Below are 27,331 nucleotides of genomic sequence, written 5' to 3'. Positions count from 1 at the left end.
ACAAATTTAATAGTTTCTTCAACGGTTTAATCGGAAACAACGTCTTTGCAAATTATAATGTAAATATTGACTTGTATAACAAAACCATAAAATTCAATGACAATATTTTAACGTTATATGGTTCTATGGATGAAGAAGAATTGGACGAATATGTGAATCATATGTACATAACCGATGTTTACAAGGAAAATGATCCCTTATCATTACTCAGAACGGAGCACTTGAACGATGTGGAAAACGAAAAACATTTGACCCTGTTAAAAAATGATGAGGAAATATTCTTTCAAGAAGGTGAAAATTTGACTTTCACTCATAAAATTAAACACGAAATAAAAACGACCAATAATACTGCTGTATATACAAAATCGTACGTGTACCCGCAGGTAGATCAAAGGGAGGTAGAAACACAAATCAGGGATATGCTTGTCCAAGAGATTATACGACAAAGTAAATTCACTTATTCCTCACCAATATGGGTGGTCCCGAAAAAAGGCGATGCTTCAGGGAAAATGAAGGGGCGAATTGTGGTGCCTAAAATCCACCAATTAAACAGCATAATCGTCGATGATAAGTTTCCTATACCTAATATTAACGACATCCTGGATACACTGGGAAAGTGTATGTATTTCTCAACAATAGATCTAGCCAAGGGTTTTCACCAAATAGAGATAGAGGAAAAAGACATTCCCAAAACAGCATTTTCGACTGGCAAAAAACGCCCCAGCTATTTTCCAGCGTCTAATGAACGATATTCTTCATGAATATATTGGTAAAATCTGTCTCGTCTACATGGACAATATCATTATTTTCAGTACCTCATCGGAAGAACATTTATTACCCATAAACCAGGTTTTTGATGTACTAAGAGCAGCTAATCTATTAATTCAAATCGATAAAAGTGGTCAAAGGGTAGTATAGGTCCCGGGGCGAAACGTGGATTGGTACCCACGATGGAGCATAAAACCTGGGAAATGCCTGCTGAACCAACATTAACAGCTCTACTACCAAACCCTATCTCCACCTCCACGTGGTGACCGCTGGGAGCTCTTTCTTGACGAAAAGCTGCAGACGGAGAAGGATGAAGGCGAGTCTCCCGCGCCTAAAAACGGGACAAATTGTACCAGCTGGTCCTCCAGGTTGGGGGTTGGGTAGGGCTGACAACCCTACACGGAAAGCAACCTGTTACGAAGCCACAACAGGAGCCTCGGATAGGACGGATTTTAAAACGACGGACCCGGCAACGACAAAGGAACAACGATTTGCGCATTTTCTCAAGGAACGTGCGCTCCCTGTACAGAGATCAAGCGGATAAGCAGCTAGCCGATACCCTGTCCCAATATAGGGCTGATGTAACAGCATTGCAAGAGATGCGATGGACAGGGACCGGTTTCCTGGAGAAGAGCCACTACACCATATATTATAGCGGTCATCCAGTAAACCATGTGCTCGGAGTAGGTTTCTTAGTCAGCCAAAAAATGAAACCTGCTGTTATCGGCTTTGAAAGTATAAGCGAACGGCTATGCACTCTGCGCTTGCGAGGCAAGTTTAGAAATATAAGCCTCATAAACGTTCACGCCCCTACAGAGGAGACTGCAGCGTCGGAGAAGGATACCTTCTACGAGGCAGTAGAAAGAACCCTCGAAGCCTGTCCCAGATATGATATCAAAATCATACTTGCGGATTTTAACAGCCAAGTAGGGAAGGAGCCCGTATTCAGGCGATACGTTGGCTCCCATAGCTTACACGAAAAAACAAATGATAACGGACTGCGGACTATTCAATTAGTAGTGTCACACGAAATGGTTGTTGGAAGTACCTGGTTTGCGCGGAAAGCGGTCCACAAACATACGTGGGCCTCTCCAGACGGGACCACTTTCAACCAAATTGATCACGTGTTGATCGAACGCCGCCACCTCTCAGCCTTGATGAATGTCAGAACATATAGGGGGGCCAATATAGACTCGGATCACTATCTCGTTGGCATGGTGCTCCGAGCTCGAATAACAATACCACCTAGAATCCCCTCTGACAATCAGGTGAGAGTGAACACTGAAGCCATCCACAACACAACCCTCCGTGACACCTATAAGAGGGAAATGGATGCCGCAATAACCGCAGTCAATAGAGGACCTGGAGATGAAGCATCAACTAATGATCTTCACAACCACCTGAAGAACGTTATCATGGATACGGCCACAAATATACTTAGCCCCAGCCGCAAAAGGAGTCGGAACGGCTGGTTTGACGATGAATGTAAGCTAGCAACGGAACGGAAGAATGCCGCATACCGAGTAATGTTGCATTCTCAAAGAACGCGGGCACGCGCACAGACTTATCACGAACTCCGTCGAGCGGAGAAGCGACTTCACAGACGGAAAAAGGAAGCCTGGGAGAACCAACAAGTCTGTGAACTAGAAAAGTACAGGGAGCAACCGCACCAGGCGCGGAAGTTTTACCAACAAGTCAGCAGGATGAAGCCTTATACACCTCGATGCTCATCCTGCCGAGACAAAGAGGGAAATCTGATTTCCGACAGAATGGGCATATTAGAGCGATGGATTGAGTACTTTGATGAGCTACTGAACAACCAGAACATCGGCGAGTTGGAGGTCCCGCCAACTGAAGACGACGGACAAATACTGCCACCACCAAGTTTAGGAGAAACAGTCCGTGCAATTCATCGGCTAAAAAATCATAAGTCGCCAGGAGCCGATGGAATTACAGCCGAATTGGTTAAATATGGAGGCGACCAGTTACACCAAGTGGTTCATCAACTTGTGCTCAAGGTATGGGACAGCGAATCAATACCTGACAACTGACAAAGAGGCATTATTTGTCTCATACATAAAAAGGGAGATATCACACAGTGCAGCAATTATAGAGGTATCACGTTGCTGAGTACCATCTATAAGATATTCTCCACTATCTTGCTAGACCGGATAGCCCCATTCGCCCAGAACATCATTGGCCCATATCAAAGAGGTTTCACTCCAGGCAAATCAGCAACAGATCAGATTTTCTCTCTGCGGCAAGCGATGGAAAAACTGTTGGAATATGCACAACAGTTGCACCATCTGTTCATCGACTTTAAAGCCGCCTATGATAGCATAGCCAGGGTAAAACTGTACACGGCCATGAGAGAATTCGGTATCCCGACGAAATTAATAAGACTGACTAGGCTGACCCTGACCAATGTGCGAGGCCAGATAAAAGCAGCAGGTTCACTCTCAAGACCATTCGACATCAACAACGGTCTACGACAAGGGGATGCCCTATCATGCGTCCTCTTTAACCTGACCCTCGAGAAAGTGATCTGTGATGCTGAGGTAAATGCAAGAGGTACGATCCTCTTCAAGTCCACCCAACTACTGGCCTATGCTGACGATATCGACATCATGGGAAGAACCACCCGAGACGTACAAACTGCCTTCATTCAGATCGAGCAGGCGTGAGACCTTGGGTTGCATATCAATGCAGGCAAGTCAAAATATATGGTGGCAACGCTAGCACCGAAAACCAACTAACCGACAACATCAAACCACACTGGTCAAACGGGAAGAATAAAGATAGGAGACTACAATTTTGAGACCGTTGATAATTTTTCCTATCTCGAAAACACAACCGGTACCAGCTACGATGATGAAATCCGCGCACGGTCGTTGGTAGCCAACAGAGTCTATTTCAGCTTACAAAAACTATTCCGCTCGAAACGTCTCACCATAGGGTCAAAGCTCTTACTGTACAAGACAATGATCTTGCCAGTCCTCATGTATTCCTCGGAGACTTGGGTTCTTAGCAAGAAAAATTGCGAACTCTTGGCCGTGTTCGAGAGAAGAATCTAGAAAGAACTTTTGCATCCCTACATGAGGATGGATGATTCCGTAGCCTACATAATTACGAAATTTACGAGCGATACCATGACCATCACGTTTTGAATAAAATCGGACTCAATAGGTTACAGTGGCCGGGTCACTTATGGATGATGATGATCCAGCCCGGAAAGTCTATAAGGGCAATCTCTATGGTAGAAAAAGATGACGAGGCAGACCCTGCCTGAGGTGGAGCAATGGCTTAGGTCAGGATGCCAGACGGCTTTTAGGGATATTGGCGCAAAACCGGGATGTCTGGAGTTCCTTATTAAAGCAGGTCTAGATCGCATACTGGTTGTTGCTCCGTTGATGATGATGATGATCATGATTGAGCCTCCACCATAAATGTTCTTTTCTTGGACGCTACACAGATTGTCGGCTACGTCCCGAAGGGGCGCCACAAGATTTGGCTATTTGGAATCATAGATGCAGATCAATAGATGGAAGGGATTGAAGGCTCTATTGATCGCTGTGAGTGACGACGAGCATGAGGCGCTGGGCATTCGATACCGGACGAAATCTCTAGAAGTTTAACGTATTTGTTATTGCGGTAGTCAGGGAAGTGAAAGCTGCCGCAAATGCAATAATTTTAGAAGAGTATATTTCCACGAGAGAGCCTGTATGTGGTCGGAAATCTTTCGGTGGTCCTGTGAGGAATGTGAATGGTAGATTCTTCATTCACGATGACGAGCAACTGATGAGGTGGACGCAGCATTTCACCACGGTTCTGAAGTTCTGCCTTTTGTCAGCGAAATGACTAGTCATCGTAACGTGTGTACATGGACTCTTCCTCCAGATAGAAGGGAAAATATCTCGATCAACAATACACTCAAACGGATAAAACCGCTGGGCATGACGGTTGTGCTGCAGAGCTATTCATCCCTGCTCCTGTAGTTTCTGTAGATCACAGAGATAAAATCTCAGAGGAATTTGAGGTACAGATGATTGTACCTTGAGGTCGATATTATTTCTTTTTATCATCGGCGTCGTTCTTCATGCTGCCTTGTCCAGAGAACGTGGAGGAGTTCAATCGACAATGACATCATTCCTCAAAGCAAACAGATGTCATCGGTCTCTCTCAAGATCTGCAACGAGTGGGTTGCCCCAGAAGCACTTGGCGCAGAACAGTAAGAATAGTAGAGGAGGAGTGTGGTCCTGAGAGAAGTTAACGTGCATTTCAAGGAGCCACGAACCACGGCGCGTAGGTATGCTTGACGCGCTATACTGCATTAAGGGGTGAATGACAACCATATAAGGAATGTGATCAATGTTGTTTTCTTACCCTGCTGGTATAATTGTCTAATATTGAATCCGTTCAATAAGGTTTGAAAAGTGTTCTCCAAAAGGTTTGATATTAGTTCGTCGGTTTGCTCCGGCATTTCCTAACATTTTTTGTTTTCTAATCTAAAAGATTTGCCAATGCAATGTCGTAAGACCCGGCGTTCCATCATCTTAGCACGGCTTTCGTTGAACATGTGGCGCGGCAGGATTCGCAGCATTCGAAATTTATTTCGAATGTTACGAATGCGAGCAAATAGATGGCGCCCCGATATCTCCACTATTTAGAACTCGCCACGGGTGTGGAGGACTAGCGGTGAGAAAGTGCCGTTGGTTGGGACAGGAAAAAACTGCATGGAGATGAGCCGCTCTCTCCAATCTTGACCACCGGCATGTGCACACAGCACGTTTTCTTGTTGTATAAAATTCATCGATTATCCACATTGAAGTATTCTTTAAATGTGTAGTGTAGTGGTTTTATAAAATCAAGTTTAATTAAATTTAATAACTAACTAAATTCGGTATCGTTTTATTTAAACCAAATTGTTTATCAATTGATCCCAACTATAACTAAGCAGACAACGTGGAACTTTGTTCTGCCTAGCATTAACCGTAAAGGTTATATTTTTATTAGATATTTTGGAAACTACGATCAAAGTGGTGAAAATACCAGCGGCGCTCGATGCGAAAGTGGAATTGTTACAGTGAGGTGACACAAAGCAACTTGGAATTTGATTTTTATCGTTCGAGCTGAACGAGCCTGGCCCCAAAACTAGTACCGCCGCCGACTTAGTTAAAAACATGTGATTAATATAGGTGCTCCTATATTTTATTGCTGTTGGAGAGAGAGAGAGCGAGAGAGAGAGAGATTTGTAGAGAATCAGATTGGGTTTGGTGTTAAGTCCTACTTTCTTACGATGAAAATAGTAGTTGATACTCAATGCACCACGCGTCCTTTTTATAACGAGCTCATGTTGCTGACTTTGAGCTTCAATCTGTTAGACTCCTTTGGAATGGTTCTAAGAAGCAAAATATATAAATTTTTCCCGAAAAAAAGCCTTTTTAATCCGGTTCCTCAGGCGTCAACTACCTTGGTAAGTTTGAAGTTCGAAAAGAAGATAGGCGTGTTATCGGTAAAATAGATCAGGTAGTGTGAATGTCAGATGTTGGGACACCAGTCGCGAAAATTTTACAAAGAGTTGGACCGGAGCGAATTCTTGTGGTACTGCCGAGGTAAATGCCAATATTTATTTTTCAATGTAGTTGCGATACTACAACTAATCCAATTGTTACTTATTCTGCCCACTGTATCTAATCCACTAAATTGTTGCTAATTAAAATATTTTTAAAGCAGTTAGCAGCTGCACAAATCGCAAACAACATCAATCGTAATGGTAACTACGGTGATTTCATATGATTCCATGATTATGATTACGGTGATTACGATTCCGTGATTAATTGAATGCAATCGTAATCATGCCCTGTATTTATGATTATAATCGTGTAATCATAAAATCACGCTCATTTCTGATTGTAATCGCAATTACAATCATGATTATCATTTTATCCAAATCCGCAGTAAACCTTTGCTCCTAGATTTGAATTCGTTTACTTTTATGAGAAGGGTATCAAATGTACATATATTATTATTTTATTTATTTATTTTTCAAAGCCTAGTTCGCTACAGAACATCCATATAGTGCAAAAAAGAGGAGCAGACCTAAATGCTGTCTTTTGGCATATGAAACAACGGAGAAAGGGCACATCAATAATAATTGTAGTTGTTCAAAATTAAACATAACGCTGTCTATTTAACTTTTTAGCGACATATTTATTATTATAATACTATCATAGCATATTATTATATTATGACTATTATAAATATCGCTGCCTTAATATCGTTTTTTTCGACAGTGCCATTTTTCGGTATTGTAGTTTTCTCAGTAGTTCCATGAAGTGTCGCTTGTTGTCTCTTTCTGAGATCTTCAGAAGACGATATAATTCAGCACGCTTCTGTTCCAACCTTGTTTTTCGTCAACCTCTGGGTCATCGTTTCGGCTTCGGCGGTGAAACTTGTTTGACGCAAGCTCAATTTTTATTCTGTTCCTATATTTCTCTAGTGAGGAGAGGTTTCGGTCCTCTGGTATCCGGTGTGTCTATTCTCTTCGATATATAAGGTGGTGGGGTTCGAGGTTCGAGGTTGTTCTGTTCGATCTCATTGCAGCAGCATTCAAATCGCCTGATCTTCAGCTCGTCGAAGAGCTTTAATTAGCAGTTCGTAGGATCCTCAATTTCATTCTCCAATGCGTCGTTCATATGAATGAATGAATGAATCTGCATATAACTAACCCTCAATACTTCTCAAATTAAAAACTTTATTTTTGTTTTCGCAAGCTTATTTCTTTTGTGTTCGGATGACTTCAGTGGTTAGAGCATTGGGCTGTCGTAGCGGAAGGTCGCGGTTCAAATCTCAATGACAGCAGAGGGACTGGATGTCGGTAACAGTCGACTCAGCCGTGAATGAGTACCTGAGTCAAATCAGGGTAATAATCTCGGGCGAGCGCAATGCTGACCACATTGCCTCCTACTGTGGACTGTAGTGTACCGTTTTGGTCTTGAATGAAGTGCTCTAACACACTTCAAGGCCCTAATCCAATACGGATTGTTGCACCAACGATTATTATATTATTATAATTAGATTTCGTGTCCAGACGCTGTGGGGAGCAATTTTTAACACTTTATAGCGCTTGAGGGTCCTTTCCACTTAAGAATAAGCCGTCTGGCCATGGAAATTATAATCAGAGGAACTATACAGTTACTTTCACATGTAAATGAACCACTCGTCGACGAATATGGTAATGAGCACATGAAAAGAAAGGGCGACAATCCTATGGCTTAATCATTTACTCAATGAGATGGATGAACCACCCGGATCTAGAGGATCAAAAAACCTAACCAACAATGACAGTTGATTCGTCGTACCTTAACTAGAAATTTATCTTAGTTTTCTGCTCAGTTTGACTGATGTGATCTATTGCTTACTTTCAGTAAATGATTGAAAATATTTTGATTTCGAAATGATAAATTGGTATTTAGAATATTTAAATCAGATTTGCTTTAATTTCTTAACCATCGCTTCTACTCAGCACACTCGCATCTAAAAGTCATCTAAGAGATCATCTGGAATACAGTTGAGGAACATTTCTTCAATATTTAAAAAACAAAAGCAATTATCCTGATACTACCTTCAATCTCAGTACAGTTAAAGAACCATCGACAAGGATTCCTCCATGCATATAGGCAAAAAGATTGGACATTCGTCAAATCGGACGCGTCAGTCGTCAGAAGTGGCTCTGCTACTTCGGGTATTGATACATCCAACCTTCCATCTATTGTAAAGTATGTTCTTAGTAGATATGTGGAAGTAAGTTCCATCCAAATTTACCATGTTTCTGTTCGATAATGATTGGGGTGGGCCAAAGTGGGGACAGAATATTAGGCAAATGACTGTCTAAGCCTATGGTTGTATCACTTGTGTTTCTTAACCAAGAATAGGTATTCCCCACACCTCCAATAACTAGAAATGAAAAAGAAAAACAGTTAGCCACAGACATCACACAATGAATTCGAACTGGGTTGGATTGAGCTCTATAAGGTTACATATCTGAGTCCTTTTGAAAATGCAGTGATTTAACCGGTTATATGCTCTGATCTGGACTTCTTAGGATATACACCCGATCATGAATTACTGAAATTGACAGGAAAGTTTAGCGCATGAGCAGATACCTGTTTGTGCAAAACATGTTTGATAGAATGATGAACACTTTTCCGTCTTACTGTTTATCGAATGTACTTCACTCATTTGAAATGTGAATAAACAATCATTTCAGAGAGATCAAACCGGATATTTTTCCGAGAATGTAGTTACGAGCGGCGAACAACGTGAAAACGATATTATAGGTTGTGAAGATGTGTGATGTACGTAACTATAACGCGATTACTAAAAATGGTTGGTTATTAAAGAAGAATTAACTGAGGTTTTTACCAGCTGTGTAACGAACAGTTCCTTCTCCGTAACCATTTGTGAGTACAATGTTTGCGTCCATTGAGGCCATCACATACAACTTCAAGTGGATTTTGTTCTCCTTTGATTTGTAGTTTTTAATTTTCTCAAAAGGGAAAAAGTGAAGACATTTATCCGCTTCCAAAGAGAACTCTTGGCATGTTGCTAACTTTGAAAATAACACTGGGTGTTTATTGTGCACGCTAAAACTATATTTAAGTAAACAGAGAACAAACAATATTAAGCACACTCTTTGTATTAAAGTCATCTTTGGGGGAGAATCACTACGAAACTAGCAGCAGCAACTTATGTTCTAAGACAAAGCTTGACACTTCAGCTCTGCATCTATTTTATCTTTTTTACGTGACTGGTTCGCCCGATCCGGAAACCTCAAGCTATGATTATTAACATTATCTTATCCATCGAAGAATACGGCGCGCGTGAAAAAGATAGCATTTCTGCTGTGTAAAACAAAACTTTATTAAAATCGGTTTATTGTCTATCTGTCTGTCTGTATCTAAAAACGGTGATCCCTATTGATATGAAATTTTGGTAGAATAAGGACCAGTAAGTCCCCTCGCATGCAGTGAGTAACATAGTTCCACGTTAAGTTCAAGGGGGGTCCCCATAAATGCAAAAGGGTATGTAACCGAATATTGTCATGTGGGCTATTAGATAAAAGGTCTCGATTAATACTTTCCGAAGCTGGTTGCAAACCGAAGGAGAGCGGGAGTTCGAAATCGGTCAGTTGTCACTTTTGTGCAAATTTATTGCATTTTAAGAATGTCAGTATCATACTAAAGTGAATGGACTGACAAATTAAACGCGTACACATTACGAGCTATATAAGCAATACACAAAACTTTCATATCTGGAACTTGCGGTTTCCAGACTTCTTTATCCACTGAACGCAGGTCAGATTTAACAATTTAAGCAGTTAGCATGAAATACAGGTGCATCGCTTCTTGAAACTAATTAGATTTTCCAATTTAAGTTTTATAATTTGTTACTGTGTACTTCTAAGGCACGAAATTTATGCAATTGGGGCGGAGAATTTAGAATCCAATTGCATCTCACTTTATCGCAAATTCTTTACTTCCTCCTGCTTTCAAATATTGTGAGAAAAATAGATCGTAAACAAAGGGATCCGATAATTGAGTAGATCGTATCCCAATCCTCGGAAACATGAAAGCATGCTTCATTCAAAATTTTTCAGTAATAGCAATTCACCTAGTGTTTCCTCTAGATTTCTCCCGTCGGCCAAAAATCTCGGCTGGTAACTGCTGAGAATGGGACTGTGGAAGAAATTACCACTTTCCAGCCCCCGCATTACTCCCTGCTCCATCATTTATTCAAGTTGATTTCGTCAGAATTGACAGATCAGGTGATCATCTTCTTCTTTTTCTTCAGCCTTTGTCCCGTTCACAAGCAGGGTCGGCTCGTCGTGATCGGTTTCGCCATTTAGCTCTATCGAATGTCTGATCTGATTGCAATCTCGAGACTTTTAAATCCCCATCCAGCGTATCAAGCCACCGTTGTTTCGGCTTGCCTTTTGTTTGTTTACCATCGACTTCGATGTTCAGACCAATCTTAGCAAGTGAATTCTAGTTAGAACGAATTACATGACCATACCATTGAAGACGGCTCTCTCGCAATTTTTTCCTGATCGGTGCAACACCATAACAATCGCAGATATCCTCATTTCGAATGTGATCAAACCGTGTCACGCCACTAGTCCAACGTAACATCTTCGTCTCCATTATCGCAAGACGCCATTCATTCTCTTCTATAGTCGGTCAACGCTCAGAACCATAGAGAGCTAACATACGGGCGATATTGCGGTAAATTTTAGATTTGAGACGTTCGTTGATACGTCGATCACAAAGGACACCAGTTGTGGAACGCCAATTCATCCAGGTTGCGATAATGCATGAAGCAATTTCATAACGCAGTTCTCCATTGGATGATAGCGTTGACCCGAGGTATTTAAATCACTCAGCTCTGGGCAAATCACTGGCGCTGACAGTGATTGTGCCTGTTTCATGGGGATCGGTCGTCAAAAGTTCAGTTGAGTCATGAGACGATCATTCCATTTTGGGACAAGTTGCTATCAGATGCTAGGAAAACATCATCTGCATAAAGCAGTGTGTAGGGCGCTGGACGTTGGATATCCCGTGTGGCGGTGCCCATAACAAGAATAAAGAGGAGTGGTGAGAGGGCGCTTGCTTGATGGACACCAACAGAGACACGAAGCGGTTTTGATACACCCGCCATACTTCGAACTTTACTTTTCGGATCGTGGTTCAGCAATTGAATCCCTCGCACGAGTTCTTCGGGCACTAAGTGTTGTCGTAAAGCATACCAGATGAGTTCATGTGGCACACGGTCAAACGCTTTCTCTAGATCCAGAAGAGGGCGATTTTTCTCACGGTGTTTCTCCATGAGTAACCGCGCAGCGTGTATTGCGTCAGTAGTCCCGCAGTTTTTGACTAATTAGGCTTGATTCAGGGATATTTCAACGATTCTGCTGCTGGACTACCTTTCTTTTTCCATATTAGAACAGTGGTACTTTCTTGCCAGTCAGATGGTGTTCTTCCTTCCTGAATAACCCGATTAAAGAATTCACTGAGCCACACTGTTGGGTCCCAGCTCTTCGTTTTCCAGAGCTCAGATGTGATGTCGTCAGGTCCTGTGGCTTTCCCCGATTTCATTCGTTTTATTGCCTCCTCGACTTCAATTGCGCTGACAGATGGAACTGGTCCCAATATCGCAATGATTGTGGAAGTCGAGGATGAGCAAATTCTTCAGTGATCATGAAAGTTAAAGATGTACTAAAGTCGCTCGATAATTATTTTGCTTCTAAACCACCCAGCCCAATAAATGGTAAAGACAATAAATGTTAATAGCATATATTTCGGTTATTATGCTTTGTAACAAGAACCTTTTCAATATCATTTGCGCTATTTTCTTCTTGTACATCTGTTAAATTAAAAGCTATTCCTTACATAAATAATGGCGTTAACAGTATTAGACAATAGAGTAGATATGGGTCTTACAAGTGTTTCCATCCAATTATTACGGTTTGCTCTCAGCTCGCTTTTTGTGGTTTTTCCCTAACTATTGGACTTTCTGGCATTGCTAAAAAATCAGGTACCATCACAACTTAATATACTCTTTTTTTGCTGCATCTGCTTTCTGTAATTCAACCCTCGCCTCTGCTTTGCGCGGAAAGAGTTCCATAAAAGTAGTTCTGTCCTGTGTATAATCGGATCATTATCTCGTTGGCATGGCAACCAAATGGTTTTAATTAATGACTTGTACGAAGGTAACTTGTTGTCTAGTGATACCCTAGAATTTCTGTTGATTAGGCAATAGATGTGTCTTCTCCAAGTAATACGTCGGGAGCCAAGATATCTGACATTGTCACTTTGTGTAAAACTGATTCCATTGAACTCTCGTTTGCGCGAATTCCCCATGTGGTTAGCCACTCTTGAGATTTCCAAATAAAATTTCATGGATTTGGAGGCAGCCTCAGGATTCTTATGAGAGTTAAGGATCGGTTGAATATGGAGTTGATCGACTACACCAAGCAGCTGATCAACTTATGCTGAAAGTTTATGGCAGCGAATCAGTGACTGATTATTAACAACTAAGTATTATCTGCCAAAGATAAAAAAGGAAATATTTAATGCAACAATTATAGAGGTATCAAGTTTTTGAGTACCATCTATAAGATATGCTCTGCTATCTTGTTCGGTAGAATCGGCTTATACTAAAGATGCTTTACTCGAGACAAATCTACAACATATCCAATATAGGAATATAGCCATCAGTTCCATAATTTTTTCATCGCGCATTATTGAGGCCGCACGCGATAGCCTAATAGGGATAAAACAGGGAGCGAATTCGATATGCCGATAAACTTAGTAAAAGTGCTTACGCTGACCCTGATCAATATGTGAAGCCAAATAAAAATTTAGAAGATAGAACCTCGGTTATTTCGACGTTGATAATTACATTCTCTTTCCTATTAGTATCCTCCGCAATTGATTTGGTAATACACATCATTATCGTCGTTAAACTCTACTCGTGTGTTCAGGGAACTTAGGTTATGTTCCGCCCAAGGCTGTAAGGTTTTCGGTGTTAGATATAGAAGCAATTTCAATGGTGGTTCTCCGTTAATCCTCTTCAAAAGTCATTTCTTTGCAAGATTAATTAAAACCTAATTTTTAGTGTTTACCTACTAAGATACATAAAGTATAAGGATTAGCAAACTGTAAAATGACAACATGGTTGAATGAAAACCAGACAATGCAGACAATCTGCAATTAAAATTGAGAAAGAATGTCGAATACAATTTTATTTACACATATAGTTCCCTCACGTTATAGCGGTCGAGAAACACGGGCTCTAATTTCCGATTTCAAAATCGCTGTGTTGCTGATACCGGTTTAAGAAAATACATCGTCTGTTGACATTCCCCTCAGAAGCAACCATTACTTTTTCAGAAAATTATTTTAATGATGATTTGATGATTTCTTTCTGCTGCTAATCAATGCTCTTTTTTCAATGTTTTCTTTCAGGCAGTTTTAATGCGAAGCGCACAGCCTTTAACTGGACCGAGTATAAAACGCTGCCGAGCAGATGAGGCTATTTTGAATGGACTGCTGATTCGGAGTACAAAAGGTTTTATAGTAGATACATGGGGTAAAGGCAAATCCAATACGGAAGTAGACCAACACTACTCGTTATGGAAAAAAGTAAATCGGTCAATTGGGAATGTTTCTTCTCCTTCGTCAATATTAGATAGTTTTTCCAAATTAATGGAAGGTGAAAATTTCTCGAATATGCTGAGTTCATTATAATCCGTATATCTCAATTGCAGCTTGTAACGATACAAATTGCTCCACTGATAAATGGCTGTCTAGATTAGATAATTCTGGCTGGTTATCATTAGTATTAAACTCTTTAAACGCCGCCTGTGTTGTAGCTCAGTGTTTAGATCAAGAAGGCAGTCCTGTTCTGATCCATGGTGCTAAAGGACTCGATTCTACGCTTATAGTCACTTCACTAGTACAAATTATATTGAATCCTGACTGTCGAACAGTTAGAGGGTACGGTATTCCGCTACATTTATTAATATGCTAATATATATTTAAGTTCTCTAGCAAAATTTAGATTTCTCTTATGATAAAATGTCAAAATGGTTTTAAAGTCAATGTATGTTCACGGTGTTTCTAGTGAAAAAGTGAAAAGTTTGAAATGCAACACTATGTTCCCGAAATATCGGTATTTGCAAAATAAAAACTACTACAAGCGACAGAGACGGTGCTGCGTTTCAACTCTCTAATTTTTTGAATTTTATCTAAATTTTTGTATTGTAAAGAAAACATGCTCGAAATGATTGTCCGATTATTTATGTATTTTTCTTTTTTCAGAATTCAAGCCCTTATAGAACGTGAGTGGATACAAGCTGGGCACCCATTTGCAACCCGACATCGATATGGTTGCTATGCACCCTCTCAAAGTCGACCTAAAACGGCAGGTGCATCTTTTCTTCTTTTCCTCGATTGCATTTATCAATTGCACTATCAGTTCCCATGTAGCTTTGAATTTTGCTCTCAGCTGCTAATTGATTTGTTTGAGCATAGTTACTGCAGTCAATATGGCACATTCCTGTGTGATTCAGAAAAGGAGCGGGTAGCAGCGCAAGTTTACAGGCGAACTACGAGTTTGTGGTCATATTTAAACAGGCCGGAAATATTGGATACACTATTGAATCCGCTTTATGATCCCAATCCAAACGTGATTTGGCCATCAGTAGCGCCTATAAGCATAGAAGTTTGGAACGGTGAGTGCTTCTGTAAACTTTTCATAGGATTTGGAGTATATTATTCTATTTTCATAGAACTTTACCTACATTGGCAAATAGATCAGATGAATGCTAAAGAAAATAGAGAAAGGATAAAGGCGTTGGTGACACAGGAAAAAGAGCTGAGGAGTGTGGTAAGTAGATGTTCTAGGAAAAAATATAGTGTAAGTTGGGCTTCTGACAACTGTTAAAATATTACACTTTTCTACTTGATTATATAAATAACTCAATTCTTTGCTCTCAATATATGAAAATATACAAATTTGGAGAAATTTAATGTATTCCTAAAATTTACATCCGCTTAAGGGGATCATCCCGTGTGCCAGATCTGAGAAATCGATTTTTTTTGGCATCAATTGTATCTAGATATAGTGTAGAGTATATAGGCAATGATTTTTTGATATTCGGAGTCGTTCGGAGATTATAGTGTTAAACAGGTAAAATGTCACATGCCAGGTTGATGTCGATCGCCGCAAAAAAGCGCATATTTATCGGTCCGAATGACGTTCGAATGACTTTGCTAAAATCATAAGAACTGAACCCAAGGCTTTACATGTGTTTTTTAAGAAACCTAAGGTTTATGGACTAGATGTAGCAAATTAATGGTCAGTTAAGGTTTTATGGTTAAAAATCGCATTCTACTTTTTAAATGCGTTTTTCTTGAAACTGCATATTGAAAATCTGCTGCCACCATAGCTCAAAATCTACCCAACGAAATTTTTTGAAATTTTCACGACATATTCAGAACATATTTCTACGATCCGCAAACTAGGATAAGTGGGATTTATTGGGTAGTTTTTTTATTCATCGAAGAAGTCTTGAAAAAACGCCAAAATTTAAAAAAAAAATTAATAAGGCACCAAAAATTTAATTTCAATATGTTTTCAACAATCCGAGTTTGCGGATTGTGGTTAAGACTGCACGTTAAAATGCAGTTTACATTACATTTTTTCTTTAAGACGATCACAGGGCCCTCTAGTGTGGCAGCAAAAAACACCCCTTTTTTTGGAGGTTGGTGTATATGTTGCTCTGTATTTCAATAAAGAACTATGCTATCGGGTTGGAAAAAATACCATACATGCTCAAGATATCAGTAAACATATGGTGAAAAGTTCATATTTCTACATTTATCCAGTTCTTCATAAAAAATTTCTAAAAAAGGCGTAGAAAAACGGCTTTCACACGTGATGACTCCCATAAGTCGATTTGTTTCTTCTTGGTAATCAAATGATGATTGTGTATATTTGATTACAAATCCATTGACTACGCCGTTATCATTAACGGTGCAGCAACAGGTATCCGGTCTAGTCCTGCCTTAATAAGGAATTTCAAGTATTCCGGTTTTGGCGGTTTCTGATCTACGCCATCACTCTTATCTGAGGCCGGGTCTGCCATGTGTTTCTTTTTATCGTAAATATTATCCCTATAGACTTCCAAGACTCAGTTTTCCCTATACGGATTAGATGACCCTCTCATCGCAGCCTATTGAACCGGATTTTGTCCACAAGTCCGGATTTTGTCCACAAGTCTTAGATGTCGCTCATAATTTTTTCGTTATATAGGCTTCCATCGCAGGATTCTCCTTTCGAATACGGTTAAGAGCTCGCCACTTTTCAGGTTTAGAACCAGCCTCCTTACATGCTGACTGGGAAAATCATTGCTTTGTACAATAGGAATTTTGGCCCTAACAGATGGTTACGTATGTCAGGCATTACCAGATGCGATTTGAGGTGGTGTTGTTATTCCCGTCCGGAGTATCATGCCAAAAAAGCAGTAAACCGAATCCATATTCGCTACCCTATATGTCCTGACTTTCATTAAAACGGAGAAGTGGTGTTCAATTAACACGTGGTCAGCATATCGCCTGAATACGTACCTACCCCGATTGTCGGTGGACGAATCGTTCAAGCAAGTTAAATATACGGTCTACAAAGTAGCCTATGCAATCTTCGCTGTCGCCAAGCCAGGTAAGTGGTTTATCAACCGAGATACTTGGCTTTGGAATGACGATGTTCAAATGAAGGTTCGCTAAAAGAAACGCCTCTACCACAAGTTTCTTGACCATAGAACGCTGGTCAATTGGCAAATTTACAAGGATGCCAATCGGAAAATAAAGAAAGCGGTCGATGTCACCAGAGCGGTCCATTGGAAGATCTTTACGATAAAGTGGACACTCGGGATGGCGAGAGAAATTTGTATCATCTTGTCGAAAGCCGACACGAACGCATACAGGATATCGAACACTTTTGTTGCGTTAATGACAAGAACATTACTTTGCTTACCAACCGATGATTTACGACGGATAGATGGCGAGAATATTTCGAACAGATTTCAATAGAAAATTTATTCATTCTCCACTTCTAGAAGCATTGTTGAAGTTTGGAGCGATTTCACCTGCGGGCCCCACTGAAGTTGACGAAGTAATAAAACGAATGAAATTGGGAAAAGCAACAGGACCTGACAACATCTGAGCTCAGGAAAGTGATGAGCTGGGACTCAAAGCTCTGGCTTAGACAATTCATCAATCGGGTTATTAAAGTAGGTGGAACACAGCCTGTCTGGCAACGGGGCACCACAAATGTCCAAATTACCGTCCGATCCAGATGCTGCCTCATACCACAAACATTTTTGAACGTATTCTTGACAACCGTATTCATAACATTGTTGAAATAACCGTGAATCAAGCCGGGTTTATCAAGAACTGCAGAACTGCTAACGCAATACACGCTACGTTACTATGTAGAAACACCGTGGAAATCATCCCCGTCTTTACATTGCATTTCTGGATCTGGAGAAAGCATTTGACCGTGTGCCACACGAACTCATCTGGTATGCTCTACAACAACACCTAGTATCAGAAGAACTCGTGCGCTGGGTGAAATTGGGCTAACACGATCCGAAAACCGCTTCATGTCTCCGTCGTTCATAAAGGAAGCGCCCTCTCACCACTCTTTGTTCTTGTTATTGACATTGTCACACGGGGCATCCAAAGTCCAGCGCCCAATGCAAATGATGTTTTTGAATGAATCTGCATAAAACCAATTTTTTAAAGACTGATCCCCATGAAAAAGGCAATATCTCTGTCAGTGGCAGTAACCTGCCTAAAATTGAGCGATTTAAATACTTCTTATCAATGTTATCAGCCAATGGAGAACTGTGTTATAAAATTGCTTTACGTATTAGCGCAACCTGGATGAAGTGGCGTTCCACAACTTGTTTTTAATGAACGTCTCAATTCTAAAATTTACGGCAATGTCGTCCACTTCGTCGTCCTCTTTGACTCTGAGGTTTGGCCGGGAGTGGAGACGAAGATATCGCGTTGGACTACATAGTGGTGTGATACACCTTGATCACATCCGAAATGAGGATATCCGTGATGGACATGGAGTTGAAACGATCGTGGAAAAAATTCAAGAGGCGTCTTCAATTGTACGGTTATGTAATTCGCGCTATCGAGAATTCACTCTCCAACACTGGCCTCAATATCGAAGTCGACGGTAAGCGATCAATAGACCAGCCGAAACAATAATGGCTTGATACGCTGGATAGGGATTCGAAAGCCTCGCGACTGCATCCAGATCAGGGTTTTGATAGAACAAAATGGCGCAGCCGATCACGACGAGCCGACCCCGCTTGTGGGGGGACAAAGGTTGTTTCATTAGTAATCATCGCTCTCACAGTGTGCCAATTCCCTTGCAACATTTTCGTGTTGAAACATTTGCAGAAACCGTCAATTATTTTCCTCTCGGATGGTGTTCTCTCGAAAGAGCCTGTGCAGACTCAACTCTGGAGTTGGTGCAGTTCTCGGTTTCACCAGGGAAGGTTTTACCGCGTTTGTCTTGGAAACGGGACATCTTCTATCGTGAGCTTCACTTTATCGTCGAAAAGTTTCTTGAACCAAACCCAAACCATTTTCTTCTTAGAATGTCGCCTTTGTATTACAATCTGTTCACCTCCAATAATAATAAGCTAGACTAAATTCTATGCAACGGTGATCTGACAGTGAGACTTAGTCTGGCACTTGCATCTTTAATCAACTATAACAATTTAGAAGTGCAGATTGTTAGGACAATTATTTCACTTCTTGTTGAATCCACGAACGTAGGGGCGCAGCCCCCACAAATATGCTGAGCATTCGCATCACAATCTATTAAGAATTCACTTGCTTTTGGATACACTACCTTAGTTACCCTTAGTTCTTACATCAGTGTAGGACACAAAGAACCATAGCGTAGGCAAAGGCAACGGTATCGTTTCTTCTTTTGTCATTACCCTGGAATTGAATCAGTATGTTTGCCTGTAACAATTTTGACATTTGAATCTACGTTCTCAGTCTCGAAGATCTCACATCGAAATAAACCTTAGCCCCCTTTACTGATACAATACCACAGATTGTAGGTCTCACCGGGGTTGCCAAAAGATCCGCTTTCTTGCATCTGATTTCTCTGGATATCGCTGGTGCAGCAACGCCCATGTCGTTATTCCTAAGAAGCTTCGCCTTCTTTTGCGGTAACTTCTGCTGTTCCCGGTTGGGAATTTTCCTAGGTTCACGGTGTCCGGGTTGCATAGATCTGTTACCACATACCGATATTGGATCAGTTGCATTTCATATCTTCAGTTTAACGCTTTTCGCTTTTCTTGGTAGAGGTGGAAGAGAATGTCCCCTCTCCTGAAGTTTGCTTCCGCTGAAATTTCCTCTCCCATTTTCTGGGAGAAGGGTAACAGTGCCACTGACAGGCCGGCCGTTGGCAGGTTTCCAGTTCCTCTCATTATGGAAGTTGCTGCACTTTTCTTCTTCTTATGGTTCACCGCCTCGTAGGCACTGAGTGCAGGTTTTCCACTGAAGCGGAGAGCATGTTATCCGCATATTTCTCCGTGGGGAAACATGAATCTGGTAAGGCCTCAAAAATCCATGCCTCGGTTGTGACTTGATTGCCCACAACCGCGGGTGGATTCGAAGTCTGACTCCTTACCACTTGGAGGGTTAAAATTCGTTGCTTCCATCTTTATGTGTTTTAGACACCTTTAGTGAAGTCGCAAACTACTACCCCTACGACAAGGTTGTGTGCGAGAGAAGGGTAAAAAACTACTAACCTTTCAGAGTAGATTTGGCAGAGGATGGTGTCATGCCAAATACTGGCTCTAGCTCGACTATTGTGAAGCCAATCTCCTAACGAGCCAATCTGTCCCTTCATTACCAGGTATGTTCGAGGGCCCTGGCGCACACACGCACACAGAAATATTTCGTTCAGTCTGCCAAATTATAGCAGCGACTGGTGGGACCCGCATATCAACTGACTTGATATTGTGTTGCCAATAACATACAGCATTAGCACTTGGAACTGAGTCGAACGATGTGGTCCCGCCGTTTTTATCGCAGCTTAAGTTTGCTTATGGATTTCCGGATAGGCGCATGACCGTACGATTGGTCGCCTTTCCACAAGCTAACCTATTCGCAAAGTTCAGCCTGAGGTAGTAGGCAATGCATGCACACTATGGATGCATACAGTTAGGGAACTCATTGTAGTGAACGTTCATAACTCTATCGCAATTTTACAACACTAGAACAACTTACAGAATTCCTAATACTGCTCCTGCATATGATGCTTCTACGTAAGCTTGAAGTTGAGATACACTCTCAAATACTTCGCTACCAATTGAATTTTCACCTCCGGTAAAGTGAGTAGCGTGTAGCCAATTTTCCTAGTGAACATAATTAGCCCAGCCTTTCTGTCATTCATCATGAGTCAATGACAGGGGCACTAACTGTGTATTATTTCCAGACTTGTGTTCATGCGATTACTCTATCTGCAAACTTGCCGATAATTATTATGGCTAAATCGTCCGCAAATGCGTTATCCAGGAGCCTCAGCAAGGTGTCCATACGATAACTGAGAAAGATATTCTCCCTGTGGGCAGTCCCGAAGACAATGGACTTCCATCCAACCACAATGTCGATCCTTCTCCACTCCAGTATGTAAAGAATCGAACTAATTGTTGGCGGATCGATTCCCGCGTTACAAGTTGCTGTGAAGGCACCTCCGATGTTCACGAATGCACCCAAGTCGTATCGCATTTCGGATATTGCTTCTTAATGTTGGAAGTGAGCTCTGGGTGTGGTTTCTCTCTTCCTGTTGGCTTCTTAGGGTAAAGAGGGTCATCCCGTGTGAAGGCCGTTTTTTTTTTTGCTTTTTTTGGAAAGAACTGGATAAAGATACAAATACGAATTTTTCACCGTATATTTATTAATATCTTGAGCATGCGTAATAATTTTTCCAGCCCGATAACATAGTTCATTATTGAAATACAGGGCAATTTATACACCAATCTCCAAAAAAGGTGTTTTCCTTTTGCCACGCTAGAGGGCGCTGCGATTATTTTAAAGGATAAAATAAACGACATTTTAACGTGCAGACTATAGTCCGCAAAACTAAACCTTAGGTTTCTTCAAGAAACACATGTACAGCCTTGGCTTCAATTCTTATCCTTTTAGCGAAGTCATTCGAACGTCATTTGGACCGATAAATACGCGCTTTATTACGGCGATCGACATAAATCTGGCATGTGACTTATTACGTATTTAACACTATAATTTCCGAATGACTCCAAATATCAAAAAATCACTTTTCATATATATTCTACACTATATCTAGATACAATTGATGCAAAAAAAATCGATTCCTCGGATCCGACACGGGATGAACCCCTTAATTTGTCTACTATGGTGTCAACATCACATAGGTCTTTGCCCAAATTTGTGTGAAAATCTATTCTAGAAACTACGAGGGTTTTAATGATTTACAGGTCCATAGCAGGGAAGACCGAGAACACCACGCTGGATATACATATACTGCCATAGTGAGGCTAATGGTTACTTTTGGGACGGTAACCGGCACAGCAATCACAAGAATTCCAATTTCGAAGACTGCCATGTGTGTATATAACTGGGGAATAAGAACATGCCCAACGGCATCACTGGAAGTCCTTCTAAGATTGATTCTTCTTCATCTCGACTTACGGGTGCAGGGAAGAAGGGTACTCTTTAGAATGTCCAAGGTTATCAGCGCAGTGGTGCCAAAGGTGGTTGGCATGCTTTCTAGACAGTATTTCAAATTACTGATACTTAAGAATATGACAATGACAACAGGGCAGATTGGGAGAGAGGCATTCAAATGCCTTAGTACAGTGGATACGCTTGTATTGCTAAAAAAAATCTGAGTTCAGGCCCATGTGGGGTTAGAAATTAATGGGGCAACGGACTACCTGACCAAAAAAGGAGCACAAAACACCGCTTTGTGGACCAGAAGCTTTCTGCAAAATCGGGAAAGGGTGAAAGATCATAAGAATAAGTATGATAATGAGAATAAGGAGTTGTTGACAAGCAGGTTATGCCCTTGAGGGATGTTCAGAGAAAGATAAATTTTCGCAAGCAGCTCTTAATGACAAAACGTACGCAGATGCTTGGACCACTCTACTGCAATCCTAATTTCCTCTAAATGTACGCGAAAACTAATTAAATTACTTCAAAGATCTTAGATGTAGATAAAGATTATATATATCATACTCTTGGTCCAGCTCTAAGTGGAAACACGCGCTTCAGCTCACGAATTGACTCCGGAAAGATCCTGAGTTAATTGAACCTTACTTGTGAAATTAAAGAAAGATTGGATATTTTTTTACAAGCCTTCATTGGCGTAGAGCAACATTTATTGTCAATCGTAACCAGAGAAGGGTAATGACGAAAGATCCAACGAAACAGCGATGGCATGATACGCTAGGTGATGATTTGAGACCCTCTGGACTTTACCCGTACCAAGCTTATGATCGGAAAAAAAAGGTAGATTCGATTCTGACCCACTAACTCCGCTAATGAACGGGACAAAGGCGAAAGATTAAGAGGATTACCCTGGTCTGGTGATAATTCTGATTTCAGCACGTATTTCTTTTTGACAGAGTTTCTGATATTTAGATCTTTCAAATCGTCCTGCTTAGTTGGATAAATGTTTGGCAAGTTGCATCTCCCGATTAAGGTTTGCTGCCAAACGCAGTTTTAGTCAAACACACAGGACGATCTCTAAATTGACTAATGTTGTCTTTGCCATACTTTCATGACAAACCTTCGTAAATTAAGCGCGGTTAGTGTATTTCTCCGACAGAAATTTAATCCCACAGTATTTCGTCAGTATAAAGGACAGGGCTACAGGCTGATGACGGGCTACAGGCTGATGACGGTTAATTATACCGTTATATGATAGTTTTCTGTCCTATTAAAATATCTTCCACATCAATTTGATTCGAGTCAACTGTCCTTTCTGCGCCATTGTATGAGCAGCACGAGCGAAGGCTGCAACCTTGCCTCAGAGGGCGTTTACTCCACACAATTTCTAATGAAAACGCCTGATACTAGTAATAATAATAGTCGTTGACGCAACAATCCAATTGGATCTCGGCTTTGAAGCGTGTTAAAGGACTTAATTCAAGACCGTAACGGTACAGTACAGGATTAAAAGTGATCATTCCTCTGAGGGTCATACAATGTACATGTGTAGTTTGTTCCAAAAACGTTTTATTCTTATCCATCATTATGACTATCAGTTCCGTCATAAAAAGGGAAATGTAGTTTGCATACACCTATAAAAGTAAGATCCTGTCTGACGATAGATAATTAATTAACTTACTTGAGAAAGTGTTCTCCCTATCCAGCATTCCAAATCTCAAAAAAGTATATTTCTTACCTCCAATAAATTTTTAATTTCAGGTATTAAAACTACGGAAGCAAGCAGCAGACTTAGAAAAGGAACTGTTGGAGCGGCTAAAGTTGGAGAAAGAATCGGAACAAGCAGAACATGATGAGAAAAATAGAGAAGCGATCAAATTAGAAGACCATGAAGAAGAAAAAATCAAAAACAATCAACAGTCTACTGCATTACCACTTGAATGAATTATTGTAATGGGGCAAAGTCAATTTGTACATTATTTTAGGAGGCCGCATGCCTTCATCTCGAGAATCAGAGCGGAAGACGATATTTCACTTCGGAATAGAAGCTTGTATTGCACAGCGAAAAACAATGCAATAAGTCTGCATATTTCATATTCTTTCTTTAACTTTTACGTTTTTATTGTCTATGAGAGAAATAGTTCTGCACCGGATTTCTATTTCGATTAGACGGGGTTACAACCCCCCTTTCAAAGGACAACGGTGGATGATTTTAAGTTGACATAATGAAATGTACCAAACGCATTGCTAAAAATCAATGGAAACCTTAACCAATATACAATCATCATTTCACTGTCAATTACATTTTGCATTTGCACATTATTCGTTTCAAGGTTCAATAAAAGTTTATTTGTACTCTCTACCAAATGAATAGTATTACTTTGGAAGAACTAAGGTCTAGAGTATCCCATTTGAGCCACTGGTCTCTTACATAAGCAGGTCACTTGACTATGTCGATTAAAGTTGCAGATTAGTTCAAAGGAATGGATAGGGAAAAGCAAAGAATTTCAACTGCTTCCGAGCTTTTTTTTCTGTCAGTACATCTCCTTTAATATAAGAAACTCATAAGTTTTCAGCTTTTAAAAACTAACCAAGTAACAGTATATTGGGAGGGCTACCGTTTTTCAAAAAACGTTATTTTAAGTGTTTAACGTTCAATGATTATCAATTTAATGCAAATAAAATCTAAAAATTGCTTAGCATTAACCATTTTACGCAATCCTCAATAAATGCCTGGGTAATGCAGACTAATTCAATATCTACAGTCCTAGTACCAAATCCTGATGTCAGTTCCATGTTGTCAAATCCTGAATAATGCAAAGCAGCAGACGAGAGAGAGTGAACTGAGTTCTCCGCATCGTAAAACAGAAATGTGCCGACTGATGATTTGGTGTGCTTCAAATGAAAACTAAACGTTTGGCTAATCCAAGAAAACAATTAGTTAGTAGTTAGTTAGTTAGTATTTGATTCACTGCTTTCGAATGACATGAAGAAAATACTCGGTCATTTCAACGAAAAGAGCCGATCCACCCTGAAATTGCTCGTGGTCATAGCCTTCACGATATAACTACCGAGAGCGAAAGTTCTCTTACCAGAGGATCCACAGAAAAAAACACGGACATCACCAGATGGGACGCCGTTAAACCAGAGTGATCACGTCCTCATTGAGAAGCGAGCAGCATTTATCATCCGGGATGCTAATTATGACCGTGACCACCATCTCGCCAGAGCAAAATATCGCCCCCGGATAGCAAATAACGGAAGTACACGCTCATCCCAACTATAACTTGAAAAGTCCTAGAAGAAGGAAATGCCATCGAAATATGCCTGAACCGTCACCAGATGGTCGATAGCATTTATACGAAGTGGGGTCAGCTAAATGACACAATCAAAACGGCAGCAGAGAAGACATAGGATGCGAACTTTGACGAAGAGGGAATGAATGGTGTGACGAAAAGCGCCAGCAGAAAATAAATGTAAAAAACCATATCAAGAGAGATCTACAAGAGCCAAATGAGACAAATACGTAGAATTAAAGCGTACGGCTGATAAGATCTGCAGAAAGAAGAAACAAAAGCATATGGATGACGAGGTTTACAAATTGGAATCAATAAAAAGAATAATAGTAGAGTTTAAGTCCAGAACCATATTTTGCAGGGACGCAGCGGGGAATAGAAAATAGCACTTAATGCCACAGCCCAATCTCAGAGCATCACAGGAGCAGAAGCCGCATGGATACCTGTCCCCTATATCTATACACGAAGAAGTCAAGGATAAGCTAAAACCGCAGAGAAATAACAAAGCGCCAAGTGTGCATAAAATACCTGCGCATCTACTACAAGAAGTGTGGGGATGGCGACCAAATTCCATCAGCTCATAAACACTGTTTGGTCTGATGAAACTATTCCGAAAGATTGGCGCAAAAGTTGGCCCCTCTTGTTCAAATAGAGTTATTAAACGATTCCGTTCCTTCGTTTCCTGCATGTTCCTTATTACTCTGTGGATCCATAGATGTGAATTACTTACTCGACGGGAATGTTTCCTGCCTTGCGACGAATTCTAGTCAAAGGAGCTGTCGAGGTGGTACGATCAAGCAGAAACCACACGCTCCAAGGGTTGTTAACCACTGAAAAAGACCTTAAGTAGCAGGCGGCAAAAAGTAGCATCTGTAGCATCTTGTCTTGTAATGATTCCCCCTATATAGGCAAACCAAACTCCTATTTAGCACTCGGCTTAAGGAGCACTTAAAGAAAGCTGAGCTAGTAAAACGGGGCTGAAAAACTCATCAATTCTGCAGTCGCCCGACATATTGTAGAACAAGATTGATATGGGGGTTTTCCGGTGAAGAAAGCAGAAAGTGGCTGCCAAAATGCCTATTCGTTTAATAATAAAAAACTCATTAACTATAAGGAAATTGCATTTTTTTTTCTTTCCGATTATAAATTCAATTAATATAGACGATCGGAGCACAACACGCTATACTATAAGAGATGGTCTTAAACACTCTCCTGCGGTACACCAGCTGCGTTTTGTTTTTCAATTCAAAGCATCCTGCATATTTTACTCGGAATAGGCGCTCGATGCTTGAGATATTAAGATCACAAAGAATTCTTCTGGGAGGTTCATATACAATTGATACAACATACCTTGGTGCCACAGCTTATTGAATGCCTAGGCGATGTCGAGAAAAACGGTTGAGAACACATGTTTTTAAGGTTTTGTGTAAACACCTTTGCACCAGATTCTCTGGCACAAGCACCTCTCCTAGAGTCTCCTCTAGGCTCTTCCTTTCCTCCACAAACCTTGGACAGTGGAAGAATACATGCTCTGGGTCCTCTGGGACTCCATCGCAGTTTGGACAGTCGGGTGAGGTATCCAGTTTAAACCTGAACAGGTACTGGCGATATCCTCCATGCCCCGTGAGAAACTGAGTAAGATTATAATTAATCTCACCGTGCCGTCTCTCCAACCACTCCTTGATGGCAGGGATGAGCCTGTGTGTCCACCGACCCTTTCCCGAGCCATCTATTTAACGATCTCTCCCTGTCGGCGTTCTTCGTCTGCGATAAAGGAGAGATAGACTTCGCATTATATATATTCGTCATCTCGTCTGCCAAGATGTCAATGGGCATCATTCCAGAAATGACGAATGCTGCATCATCTGAGACAGTCCTGAATGCCGAGCACACTCTTAGGGCTGTTCTTCTGTAGACTGAACTCAGTTTGTTACCGTTAAATGTAACCTGCAATGC

The 27,331-nt window shown here is 40.8% G+C and overlaps 2 protein-coding genes across 6 annotated transcripts; one reads left to right on the top strand and one right to left on the bottom strand.

Annotated features, from left to right (window-relative positions):
* Window positions 1-6,957: 6,957 nt before the first annotated feature.
* On the bottom strand, window positions 6,958-9,563 carry LOC119649593. Of its 4 annotated transcripts, XR_005249160.1 has the most exons (6): window positions 9,193-9,563; window positions 8,985-9,133; window positions 8,808-8,895; window positions 8,593-8,724; window positions 8,393-8,536; window positions 6,958-8,327 (listed from the first exon to the last, which is right to left on the bottom strand). XR_005249160.1 is itself a non-coding variant. In XM_038051803.1 (4 exons), exons 1-4 carry the CDS (start codon window positions 9,476-9,478, stop codon window positions 8,305-8,307), a joined length of 585 nt encoding a protein of 194 aa, XP_037907731.1. In that variant the 5' UTR covers window positions 9,479-9,554; the 3' UTR covers window positions 6,958-8,304. The 4 variants fall into 4 exon arrangements, 2 of the variants coding, with proteins under 2 accessions (XP_037907731.1, XP_037907734.1); XR_005249161.1 differs by lacking the exon at window positions 8,985-9,133 and having other exon boundaries at window positions 9,193-9,561; XM_038051803.1 differs by lacking the exons at window positions 8,808-8,895; window positions 8,985-9,133 and having other exon boundaries at window positions 9,193-9,554.
* On the top strand, window positions 8,981-24,410 carry LOC119649592 (myotubularin-related protein 9-like). Of its 2 annotated transcripts, none has more exons than XM_038051801.1 (6): window positions 8,981-9,125; window positions 13,794-14,040; window positions 14,096-14,324; window positions 14,649-15,061; window positions 15,119-15,216; window positions 23,841-24,410. In XM_038051801.1, the coding sequence occupies exons 1-6, from the start codon at window positions 9,117-9,119 to the stop codon at window positions 24,021-24,023; spliced, it is 1,179 nt and encodes a 392-aa protein (XP_037907729.1). In that variant the 5' UTR covers window positions 8,981-9,116; the 3' UTR covers window positions 24,024-24,410. The 2 variants fall into 2 exon arrangements, with proteins under 2 accessions (XP_037907729.1, XP_037907730.1); XM_038051802.1 differs by having other exon boundaries at window positions 9,093-9,230; window positions 23,841-24,407.
* The last annotated feature ends 2,921 nt before the right edge of the window (window positions 24,411-27,331 follow it).

Source organism: Hermetia illucens, chromosome 2, assembly GCF_905115235.1.
Source record: "Hermetia illucens chromosome 2, iHerIll2.2.curated.20191125, whole genome shotgun sequence".
NCBI classification, from domain to species: domain Eukaryota; kingdom Metazoa; phylum Arthropoda; class Insecta; order Diptera; family Stratiomyidae; genus Hermetia; species Hermetia illucens.
Note: the sequence above shows the minus strand (reverse complement) of the source record. Positions and strands in the feature narration are given on the sequence as shown.